The 13,495-nt window shown below is 33.7% G+C and overlaps 1 protein-coding gene across 1 annotated transcript in view; it reads right to left on the bottom strand.

The window, feature by feature from the left end:
* The window catches only part of LOC126889702 (zinc finger protein 234-like), a 31,483-nt gene extending 18,382 nt beyond the window's left edge, over nt 1-13,101 (bottom strand). The window contains exon 1 of the mRNA XM_050658232.1: nt 12,384-13,101. Within this exon, the coding sequence (XP_050514189.1) occupies nt 12,384-12,618 (235 nt within the window). The 5' untranslated portion in view covers nt 12,619-13,101. The remainder of the gene's footprint in view (nt 1-12,383) is intronic.
* Between the last annotated feature and the right edge of the window lie 394 nt (nt 13,102-13,495).

A 13,495-nucleotide genomic window follows, 5' to 3' on the forward strand; every position in this document is an offset into this window, starting at 1 on the left:
AGCGGCCTCAGGAATATTTTAAAATTGTAACCAATTTTTTGGCTTATAAACAAATAGAATATCTCGAGAAATATTAAAGTAAATTAAATTGTGAAAACGTTATTTGAAAGGCAGCGGCAGGACGCTTCTTTCAAAAGAAAAAACGTTTAATTACAATGAGTGGTTCCTGAGATACAACCGGTCAAAGTTGACCAAAATTTGCGGCAAAAATATAAACAATCAGATCATAATTTTTAAACCATCGCCTTTTCATTTTTGTCCTCTTTCTCCACACCAATTTTCATATCTTTAAAATCCTCATAACATATATTATTATAATAAAAACTATCGATAATACGTGTGAAAATTGCCAAAAATAGCAAAATTCCAATCAAAAATTTGGTTGGAGAAAATGTAACCCTCAAAGTTCAAAATCGGTATACGTTAAAAAAAATGCATTTTCTCGGCTTCCCATGGAGCAATTTCCTTCATTCTTTTTTTGTTCCCAAGTAACTCGAGTAGAGCCATCGAACTAACGCATTATTAAATGTCAAACTGGCTTTTGTTTTGTTATAATAAATTAATTTATTTATTATAACACAATATTTTAATTTGTTTAAATAAAAATTGTTTAAATAATTATACAGCTTTCAAATGAGAATATTTATGTTTTTAACTTTAACAGGTACACTTGTAGTAAGTTTATCTAAAAAAAGCCTACAACTGGAAAAAATATGTAATTTTCTGTTCTTATAAATAAATTAATCTATTATAACAAAACAAAAGCAACTTCGACATTGAATGACAAAAAAAGAATGAAGGAAATTGCTCCATGGGAAGCCGAGAAAATGCATTTTGTTAACCTATACCGATTTTGAACTTTGAGGGTTACATTTTCTCCAACCTAATTTTTGATTGGAATTTTGCTATTTTTGGCAATTTTCACACGTATTATCGATAGTTTTTATTATAATAATATATGTTATGAGGATTTTAAAGATATGAAAATTGGTGTGGAGAAAGAGGACAAAAATAAAAAGGTGGTGGTTTGAAAATGATGATCCTATTGTTTATATCTTTGCCGTAAATTCCGATCAACTTTGACCGGTTGTATCTCAGGAACCACTCGTTATAATTAAACGTTTTTTCTTTTAGAAGAAGCGTCCTGCCGCTGTCTTTCGAATACCGTTTTCACAATTTAATTTAGCTTAATATTTCCCGATATATTCTATTTGTATATAAACCAAAAAATTGTTTATAATTTTAAAATATTCCTGAGGCCGCTTAAATAGTCCAATTTCAATTCTGTAAAGTACATTAGATAGATATAGTGTCTTTTTATGAAAAAATCATAGTTATTCTTATGCATCATAATTATTGTCGGTATTATAGCGACCGTAAATTTTTAATTAACATTTTAATTGTTGCTAAACTGTTCATTCAATTTCCATAGACTTCTGGAATTATAATATATACGGAAGGGGCTTTTACTCTACCAAGCTATTTAATTATTGATTAACAACTACTTGTCTAAAAGTTTAGTTGAAAATTAAATATTTTGTTGGAAAAACCCGCTTTTTCCGGGGAAAGTTTTCGTCGAAGTAAATCGGAAAGAACACGTCTCTATGCAGAATTTAATTTCGGTGAATTTTTATTTGGGTGTTTTTGGTCTAAAGTTAAAATCTTTGGAGTTATAGAGCAAAAATTGAAAAAAACACGATTTGCGGGCGCCATTTTGTTTATAAAAAAAGTAGCACACTATCTGCGGACTTTGCATATCTATATTATTAATACATACAATAATAAGATTCGATTCCAGCAATAAAATTGCTGGTAAATAACTTTTCCTTGTATTTTGCTAATTAGCCCAGAGTAATTGTCAAAAAATTCTTGGGATTCTCCCAAAAAATATTAAATTTTAACCTTTTTCGACAGTTTTTGACAATTATTATATATTAAAATAAACGGGCATGCAATCCAAATAAAAAAATCAATCGTTTATTTGTTGGTGTAACTGGACATTAAATAATAAAAATTTAAAGTACATTTCACAATGGGAGTCTTTATGTAGTTACTATAGCTGCAAAAGATGGACCAAATCTTTTGAGTAGTGTTATAGCCACCTTTACTTAACAAGCCATGAAGTTGAAACTTGGCAACATCTAATGGTAGACCGGTTAAGTAAGTTAAGTCTGTCAGTTCTCATTTGTTTGTATACATTATTCTTCACCATATTTACAGAGAAACTGAAAAATTTTACAATGTTTCGTGCTACAAATTATAAAGAGCTTTAAAAGGTTTGTTATTAAGATGATTCTAGTTCAAACAGCTTGTTCTTTGCAGTAAAGGAGAGACAACTGGAGCTGATTACTATGATTATTTGCAAAGGGATGGTTTGTGCTTAGTAACGGATTCAGTCAAATGTATTTATTATCACCTTTGTTTAACATTTGAATTTATTATTAACAGTCCCAATCATAAAAAATTATTTTTGCAAAACAATTATTGTCACGTGATGTTATTATGATCTTTGGTAATGAAAAGTTTACAACAGCATGAAGGATTTCACTTAAATTTTGAATTTTAGTGTGAATATAGGGAAAATGCCTTCAAAGTTATTCTGCTGTTATAAAAATTATGTGTAATATGGTTTTAAATAATTATACAAAAAATGCAGCCATCAAAGTAATGAATCTTCAAAAAAGTATAAAAAGAAAAATAACAATAAAGGCGATAACAAAAAAGAAAGTTATCTACTCTAAACCCCAACAATGCACATCAAACATTGTCAGCAATTGTTTTTATAGTTATTTCTAGCGATATTTTGCATATAATTTAAAATAAGATATTATTTATTTAAAATAAAGTATTTTACACATTTTCTTGTCATTGTTTCTTTTTTTGTATAATAAACGTTACTTACAAGGAATTACTTTTAATTTGATTTTGTAAAAGCTTCTAGTTAAGTAATATATTTTCCTGTTCGACTAAAAAATACTGTAAATTTTACTTGAATTTGTAATTTAAAATCGTGGTTTCGAAAGCGGTAGTCCGAAAGTCAGACTACCGACATCATCAATTGCGACGTTGCCTTTTTCTCTTCATGGCTTGTAAAGTAAAGGTGGCTATGGTAGTGTTTAAACAATTCTGTTTGTTTATCCCATTTGAGAGAAATAGGTAGTTTTGTCAATACTTAGAAGGGATTTTTTGGTCTCATTCGATTCGTAAAGTCTCAAATTTTCATGTTTTTAAAAAAGTATATTCATTTTTAATTATTTACTTAGGTATAAATGGATAGAGTTATTCGAAAAGGAACCAAGCGACAAATTCGAGAATACTAACCTTCGAGTGGTAACGTACAGTCCCTGACACTGACGTAATGGATTTTTGGCGCTAAAACTCGAATGCGCATATTTTTTGTCCGCGTGGCCAGGTAGCTTTCGAATCCTATTCACATTATTTAGTCTTAAAAAATCTATGGCCAAGTGCCAATGCGCATAGTTCATATTATGTTATTTGACCTGACAGCCAGCCACATTGTTTGATTTGCTTGTCTAGATAATTGCTAAGAAGAAATGCGTTCAATGTGCGTCCCCGTTTAGGATTTTGTCCTCTTCAGGGTTTGTCGTGAATGTATTGTGTGGCAGTAAAAGCAAACAGTCCGAAAAACACACTGGGGCAAGTGTCGTATCCTGGTGTTTTTCCTTGGTTATGCCGGACGGTGGTGTCCAGAAGGCTAAAAGTCAACAGAGAAGAAAGTTTTGATGGATTGTTGTTGGTTCCATAGACATTTACGTGTACTGTCCGTGCTTTGCTCTCGACCAGTCTCCCTAGAAACCATTGTACAACGACAGGCGAACCTGCGTCCCTCGTGAGGGGTCAGGAGGTGGCTTTTGAGCGTAGCGTGGACAGTGAGCGTTCGAGTGGAGAAAATAGTTGCGGCTATTTTCTTGGGACGAACAGGTATAATTGTGCAATGAAGTTGGAAAACCGCAAAAAACCAACTTCTCCCTGTTCGGGGTAGGGAAGAGGATATGTTATAGGTGGGTACGGAAGGCTAACGGAGTAGCCTCAAGGATGTTTTCGTACTCTGCCGGGAGTTCGTCAATGCATGTTTGCATTAGAGCAGACGGTAAATGAATCTTTTTGTGTTTGGGCGTTCGGCAGAGTACGTGGCCGGAAGATGAACAGGAACATTTGAGAGATTCTTGTGTGTCGGAGGGGGGGGGGCGTTGATTACTTTGATTGTGAAGTTCCTGTTCAGAGAGTTTATTCTCTCGGTGATTTTGGGGATGTTTGAGATCGCCAGTGCTCATAGTTGCATCTACGCAAGATTCTACGTTCTGCCCTCAACAACCTCTCTTGTTTTGATCTAGCACAAAGAGAGTAGATGCATGATTTGTACTCCATGACGCGACGGGTCGAATAAAGGTCTTGTAAGTGTGAATGAGAGTCTTCTTGTGTGTCTTGCCAATTTTTCCCGAGAGAGGGTTGAGAAGTCTGGCCCTGTTCCTTACCCTATCTAAAGTTGCCTTTAGATCTGCGTCCCAGTTGAGAGTCCTGGTGAACAGTACTCCCAAATAGTTCGCAGTCGGGCTAACAACAAGCCTTTCTCCCAACAGTCTCAGTGGATATTGGTCGTCTTCATTAATTTTGATTCTATATGACACAGAAGAGGCGCGAAACACAATTGTTGTTGTTTTGTTCGCGTTCAGCGTGACTCTCCACTTACAACACCATTCGCCGACCCCGTCCAACAGAGCCTGGGCTCTTCTGAAGAGCAGTCTTGGGTTGTATCGAGAGGTTGTTGTGAGCAGAGTCGTGTCGTCTGCATAGAGAAACAGCCGAGTACTGGGATATTTTGGTTAGTGATGTCGCTGTTGTAGATGATGTACAACAGCGGTGCTAGGACTGAACCCTGGGGAACTCCAGCTTGTGGAGTGAAGGGGGTGGACTTTTGATCGCCTATTTTCACTCTGACAGTTCGGTTGTGGAGGTATGAGTGTACAATTTTGGTAAATTGTAATGGTAGCCCGATGTCCAGAAGTTTCCGAACAAGCCCATCATGCCAGACCTGATCGAAAGCCTTCTGCACATCCAGGAATGTGGCTATGGCGAATGAACCATCGTTGATGGTTTGAGTAACTTTAGTAGTGAAATCTATTAATGCATGTTTAGTAGATCTACCTGACTGGAATCCGTATTGGAATTTTGGTATGATATTGTGGTTTTCGAGAAAGTCATTGAGCCTCTCTTTTAGGATTAGCTCAAGAACCTTACCCAGAGTGTTGAATAAAGAGATTGGTCTATAGGATTCCACGTCGGTTGGGGGTTTGCCTTTTTTCAAAAGCATGATGGTATTGGCCACTTTCCAAGGAGTAGGAAAGTGGCTGTTTTTGAGACATGCATTGAATATTTTAGTTAGAAGAGGGATGATACTCTCTGGAAGTTTTTTGAGGCACCTTCGGTTGATGCCATCAGGTCCGGGAGCGCTGTTTTTGCCTATTTGGCAAAAGCTCTCCGTTTCCCTGTTTGTGAGGGGGTCCATGATAGGATCATAGACTGGAATGTGGTGGTTGAGAGTAACATTTACTATGTATTCTGTGTTGAATTTAAATAAGCGATCAAAGTTCGGGTTGTCTGGAGTTTGAAAATTGTTTTGAAGCGAATTTCTGAATGCTTCAGCTTTCCCTTCTGGGGAATTGACTATGTGATTGTTGACCAACAGATGGGATGGTTGAGATAGTTTTTGTTTTGTTAGGACTTTGAATTTCTGCCAGAATTTACCTCCGTATCTGTAGTCCATTTGACCTGACAGTGTGAGAGACCGAGGTTACCATTTGTGTTATACCTAACAGTAAGTTTTTGTCGTTTTTGGTCCATAGTCAGTTTAAATAATAGATATTAATTTTAGGAGTTCTATGTGAATAAGGATTATGAAAGAGAACAAGACCGGTTGCAACAACTTTTTGACGAAATTGTTGCTAATTCTGAACTAGAACCGTACAGTGTGGTGCAGTTGAGTGTATAAGCAAATGAGGAAACAAACGGACAATAATTTCAGTTTGTGTTGGACATTTGTTGAATAATTTTATTTTTTTGTGATATTTTAACCCTTGTCGATATTTTTGTTGATATTTTGTATTCAAAAACTTGACATTTTTTTGTAAATTGTTTGTCAATAATTATGTTAGTATCTAAAAGACGCCAATTTTTTTTAATGTACATTTTTTTACCGCATATAAATAAATATTGATCATTTCTTACTATATTGTTATTTAAATATAGTTACATTCAATATTTAGTCACATCAAAATATTAACAGAAAATCGCAACCTAAGATATTCATTATTAAAACGTTACCAACTACATATATTACAAGAATTCACGTTACCGGCGGAAGGTTAAGAAATTACCACCAACCGATTTCTACTGGAGTATAATATTGAATATTCTAAAAATATCTAAGCCCCAGACCGACTCCAATGACATATACAGGGTGTTAGTAAATAAGTATGAAAAATTTTAAGGGCTAATTCTACATGGAAAATTAATGCCAGTTTGCTCTATAAACATATGTCCGCAAATGCTTAGTTTCGGAGATACGGGGTGTTGAAATTTTTATTTCAAACTGCCAATTTATTTATTGCTCTAAGACCAGTTGGGCAATGAAAATGAAATTTGGTGAATTTTAAGAGGTAGTTATTACGAATTTTATGACATACAATTAAGAATTTTGTATTCATCATTGGCGCGCCTACGGGCAATGGTCTGAATTATTTTAAAGAAAAAAATAGTATGCTAGTAGATAGTTCGAGATATTTCGAATTAGAAATTATTTTTAAATTCCACGTCTAAGTTATGATAAAAAACCTTTCTTGCCTTTTTTTCATATGATGCACCGTTTTTATGCAGAAAAATAAAACATCTTGGCGCATATTTTTCATTTCTTAATACATCATCAAGAACTATCCAAAATATAATAATACTAAACTAGAACAATAACAGAAAATATTACTAATACCATTTCAACTAGGTGCAAAGCTGCAAGAAATGTTTAAAATGATCTCCTTTACAGGTAACAGAAGAATTTTATATTCATACGCGCGCATACGGGTAATGGTCTAAATTTTTTGAAGAAAAAAATAGTACACCACTGAGATATGTCAAACTAAAAATCATTTTTGAATTCCTCGTTCAATTGACGACAAAAAATCTTTCTTGCCTTTTTTTCATATGCGGCGCCGTTTTTATGCAAAAAAATTAAACATCTTAACGTTTAAGTATTTGAACTAAGTTTCTATGCATATGGAAACTACCTCAAATACTTGGTAAGCGTTAAGATGTTTTATTTTTTTGTATAAAAACGGCGCCTCGTATGAAAAAAAGGAAAGAAAGATTTTTTATCATAAATTGAACGAGGAATTCAAAAATTATTTTTAGTTTGACATATCTCAGTGGCGTACTATTTTTTTCTTCAAAAAATTCAGACCATTACCCGTACGCGCGCCAATGATGAATATAAAATTCTTCTGTTATCTGTAAAGGAGATCATTTTAAACATTTCTTGCAGCTCTGCACCTAGTTGAAATCTTATTAGTAATATTTTCTGTTATTGTTCTAGTTTAGTATTATTATATTGGATAGCTCTTGATGATGTATTAAGAAATGAAAAATATGCGCCAAGATGTTTTATTTTTCTGCATAAAAACGGTGCATCATATGAAAAAAAGGTAAAAAAGGTTTTTCATCATAAATTAGACGTGGAATTTAAAAATAATTTTTAATTCGAAATATCTCAGTGGCGTACTATTTTTTTCTTTAAAAAAATTCAGACCATGCCCGTAGGCGTGCTAATGATGAATACAAAATTCTAAATTGTATGTCAAAAAATTCGTAATAACTACCTCCTAAAACTCACCAAATTTCATTTTCATAACTCAACTGGTCTTAGAGCAATAAATAAATTGGCAGTTTGAAATAAAAATTTCAACACCCCGTATCTCCGAAACTAAGCATTTGCGGACATATGTTTATAGAGTAAACTGGTATTAATTTTTCATGTAGAATTAGCCCTTAAAATTTTTCATATTTATTTACTAACACCCTGTATTAACAAGAACACCAAGCGCCAACAACAACGATTTATACAACGAACTAAACTTCTAACATCATTTTCTCCGAACTACTAAAAAGGCGAAAAGTTCCTTTTCGAATAACTATCCAAATATGTAATGAAGTATTTTTGCCTTACTTATAAACAATTACGTTTTAACCATTACAAAAAAAAAAAAACAAAATACACTATCTGAAGTTGATGATGTATTTATTAATCTCAAACAACTTACAAGATACAATTTCTATGATACAGTCACTTAAAAATCTATCTGAGAGAGCAGGATTAAAAATAAACTTTGATAAAACTAAACTTATGACAATTCTCGTAATGAGTGGAAATATAACTATTGACAATAATACCATACAACAAACAGACACTTACAAATATCTCGGATATGAGATCAAAATAAGCAAAGACAACCAAACACATGAAATACAGAGGCGAATAGGCCCGACATGGGCAGCAATTGGCAAACTAGGCCATATTCTAAAAAGTTCAATTCCCATGTGTCTCAAGTGAAAGGTTTATAACCAATGCATTTTGCCCATACAAACTTATGGAGCAGAGACTAACAATGACACAAAAATCTGTGAATAAACGCAAGAGTTACACAATGAGCCATGGAACATTTATTTTTTTTTTATTTATTATTTATTAATATTACGGGAAAACCCCATTAACAGTTACAATTAACAAATAGTAAAATGTAAGATGTATGTAATACACTCCTGGCCAAAAAAACCTGGACACCTTAAAAATAGGTCATTTTTGATGTCACATATCTCCTAAACCTGTGGTCCGATTTTAGTGATTTTTTTATTATGTTATAGCCTTATTCTTTATTAATATCGCTGTAATAATATTGTTGCTAGACAGGTACATTGTCATTGTATACAGGGTGTACGAATCAAACTGTGTTTTTTTCTCAAATTTTGGAACACCCTGTGGAATGTTCTAGCTTTTATAAAATACTGAAATTAAAACCCAACTATAGCCTCAGGTTTTCTTAACATTGTGTTTTTGATTCATTCGCTTATGTTGGATAATAAAAAAGTTAGGCACTTTAACACCTACCCCTGTTTTTCGTCAATACAGGGTGTTTTTAAATAAGTACGGCAAACTTTAAGGGGTAATTTTGCATGATAAAATGATGACAGTTTGCTTTATAAACGTATGCCCGCAAATGCTTCGTTTCCGAGATAGGGGGTGTTGAAATTGTTCTTAACAACTGACGATTTATTTATTGTTCTAAAACGGTTTGTGATATGCAAATGAAATTTGGTACATTTTAAGAGGTAGTTATTGTGCATTTTTTGGCATACAATTAAAAATCTTATATTCACTATTGGCGTGCATACGGGTATAAATATTTTAGATATATCCCGTATGCACGCCAATGGTGAATATAAAATTCTTAATTGTATTCCAAAAAATGCGCAAGAACTACCTCTTAAAATCTACCAAATTTCATTTGCATATCATAAACCGTTTTAGAACAATAAATATATTGTCAGTTGGTAAGAACAATTTCAACACCCCCTATATCGGAAACGAAGCATTTGCGGGCATACGTTTATAAAGCAAACTGTTATTATTTTATCATGCAAAATTACCTCTTAAAGTTTGCCGTACTTATTTAAAAACACCCTGTATTGACGAAAAACAGGGGTAGTTGTTAAAGCGCCTAACTTTTTTATTATCCAACATAAGCGAGTGAATCAAAAAACAGAATGTTAAGAAAACCTGAGGCTATAGTCGGGTTTTAATTTCAGTGTTTTATAAAAGCTAGAACATTCCACAGGGTGCTCCAAAGTTTGAGAAAAAAACACAGTTTGATTCGTACACCCTGTATACAATGAAAATGTACCTGTCTAGCAACAATATTATTACAGCGATATTGATAAAGAGTAAGGCTATAACATATTAAAAAAACCACTAAAATCGGACAACAGGTTTAGGAAATATAAGACATCAAAAATGACCTATTTTTAAGGTGTCCAGGTTTTTTTGGCCAGGAGTGTAGATTGAGAAAAAAATATAATCAAAAAACAACAAAAATAATTCAACCTGCAACAATGTTCAAACAACCAACAATTAACATTACAACGCTAAATTTATAATTAACGTATTACACTAAACTAAAGTATTAATTATTCCATGAAATTGATTCTATTAAATTAAGCCCTGAACCCACTCTCAGACATATCAAATATTTCCAAATGAAGTTGGTTAACATATCTCGAGTATCTGTCTATAGGCAAATTGATACCATAATTTGTTCGATGATAGGGTATATGAAAAGAAGAGTAGTTATGTCTCCTATTTCGTGTGACAATCTCAATGTTAACCGACTCCAACAATTCAGCACTATCAATTTTCCCTGTAACAATTTTATGCAAAAAATTTAATCCAGCACAGATTCTCCTTTCTGAAAGTGTTTTCAAATTCAGTTGTTTTTCCAGAATTGAATAATTATGATCAGAGATCCCAATATATAATTTGAATCCACAAAATCATAGAAACTTATGCTGAACCTTTTCTACAGTATATTTATGGACAGCTTGGTAAGGAGACCACACCACTGATCCATACTCAAGTTTAGATCTGACTAATGAAGAGTAAAGGCTTCTGACTGTATTGTGACAGAGTTAATATGATCGACAAATGTTAAATTTTTGTCGAAAATTACTCCCAAGTCTTTTATTTTTGATACAGTTTTTAATGGTTGCCCACACAGTTCGTAAGAAGTGTCATATTTTCTGGAACCCTTAAAAAAACTAATTAGACAACATTTTGATATATTTAGGTTTAATTTATTAATGTGACACCACTGCGTTAATCTGTCAAGATCGTCCTGCAGCAGGATCAGTTTGGCAATTCATTATCCTGTAGGCTTTGAAATCATCAGCAAAAGCGAGACCTTCACTGTTTTCAAAACAATCAAAAATTGAGTCCACAAACAGATTGAAAAACATTGGGGAACAGTGCCCCCTTGGGGAACACCAGAAGTTACACATATTGCATCCGATTTAAAAGCACCTATTTTGACCATCTGTCTACGCTCTGACAATAAACTTTTGATCCAACCTACAGCCGAAACATCAAACCCTATATCAAATAATCTCCTGAGAAAAATATTATGGTCTACTTGATCGAAAGCCTTTGAAAAATCTGTGTAAACTGCATCAACTTGCTTGAATTCTTCCAAAGCTTTAATTATTTTTGATTGATATGGTAACAGATTAGTTAGAGTTGAACGCCATGCTGATTCTTATTTATTAGCCCATGACACATCCAGTTTAATTGGTCGCTGATAATACTGTCAAACAATTTTGGAAGTGACGATTGAATGCATACACTCCTGTAGTTCGTAACATCGTTTTTGTTCCCACTTTTAAAGATGGGCGTGATAAAACTATCCTTCCATTTTTCAGGAAAAATTGAGGATCTTAAAGACTTATTAAATAATAAACTTAGTGGAACCACAAGGGTACATACACAATATTTTAACAGGCTACTTGGAACACCATCGGGACCAAGGGTATTTTTACTAGGTAAAAGAGATATTTTTTCGTATATTTCTTTTGTAGAAATATCCGAAAACTTATAGTTTTGGTAAATATTTGTGGGTATACCAAGGTCTAGTTTGTTCTCTGGGTTACTTGGGGTGTACACTGTTTGGAAGTACTTTTTGAACAAATCAACAATCTCTTGCCCATCATTTGCTTTATCCTCGCCATATATTATTGTTTGGGGAAGAGAATGGTTGGTTTTTAAGTCCTTTATGTACCTCCAAAAGTATCTAGGATTTGATTTGAATTCTATATCCATCAATGAGATATACTGAGACCAACAAACCTCCCGAACTTTTTTGCATTCTGAACACAGTCTAGTAAAAATGCAATGCAACATGCAATGATGAACATGAGCCTTCGAGACCACACAACAAACCAACAAATCAGGCAAAGGTCAGGAGCTCAACATGTCATCTAAAGAATCATAACGCTTAAGTGGAACTAGGCAGGGCACTTAGAATACAAGAAGGACAGTGGACAAGATGAATCATGGAATGAAGGCCCCGAAACTATAAAAGAGGATGAGGATGACCACGGACTAGATGGAACGATGACATAAAAAGAGTAGCGGGAAACTGGCTACAAACGGCACAGTGTACAGTACTGTACAACAGAACACTAAAAAGAACTTGCGGAGGCTTATATCAGCAGTGGACGCGATTGGTTGGATGATGATGAATATGGGACTACTTAAATATATTGCTACTAACCTTTTTCAGTTTTTTGGTTTTCTTTTAATGGGTCAAGTTTATTTGCATGTTGTTCTATTTCAGTCTTTATTGAATGTTCCTTTAAGTCTAAATAATCATAGGAGTCATGTGAAAGTTGCTTATTGGATTCCTGCTTAATTTCACATTTAAAGCCACCCAAAAGAGCATCATCCAAGTCATTACCCTCTATTTCTACTTTACAGGTCTCATCTGTAAATTCTTGTTTTACTTCCATTTGGTTACCTACTTAATTTTATGGCTCCAAAAAAATTACACCCACAAAGCCAAATAACTGAAATAACCATAAATTGGTTTAACAATACAATGTCTGTAGCCTTTTTGTGAGAAGCAAAGTAATCACTTTACACTTTTAACTATTTTATTGGTTTATTTTATTAACAGACTAAAAACAAGTAATACACAATTTATTTTAATTTGTGTTATAAATGTTAAAAACAAACAAAGTCATCTTGTCAGTGTCAACAATGAAACTGTCAAATTATATTTCTTCTTTTTTTACGCTTTAATGCACCTACTGTCTAAGTCAAAAGATAAAGGCGAAATTACACGGTTCACTTTTGCCTTTCAAATTGGATGAAGCAACCAAATTGATATATGTAACCATAAAAGCTGTGATAAAAGTGAACCATTCAACATTGAATGTAGTCTTTCAATCTCATTGAATGAATTAAACATACTTAATATTTTCACTTCTGGCGTTCAATCTTCATCGTGGTTGAACGAGAAATCAACGTGTAAATTCAAGAATTGAACATTGAACGATTCACTTTTACCAATTTTATAGTCAGTCGTGCGCGGCACACCCACGACCCACAAGGATTCGAGAAAGAGCCAGTGGCGTAGCTAGGGTGGGGCGGTCGGCCCCGGGTGTCACCCGTTCGGAGAGACCCGTCACAAAAGAATGAATCGTTAATTTGTAATTTTGCTCACTTTACAATCAAAATACAATTTGATATTATTTTGTGAACACCCGAAACCGAGAAAAGTGGAGGTCAAAGAGGCATTTCTTGGATTTTTTACGTTAAAAGCAAAAAAGCAGTAGATCTAAGTGACGAAATTGTCAAGAAGCTTGAAATTGATGATTTAGATAT

The sequence above is a fragment of the Diabrotica virgifera genome, chromosome 8 (assembly GCF_917563875.1).
Source record: "Diabrotica virgifera virgifera chromosome 8, PGI_DIABVI_V3a".
Taxonomy (NCBI): domain Eukaryota; kingdom Metazoa; phylum Arthropoda; class Insecta; order Coleoptera; family Chrysomelidae; genus Diabrotica; species Diabrotica virgifera.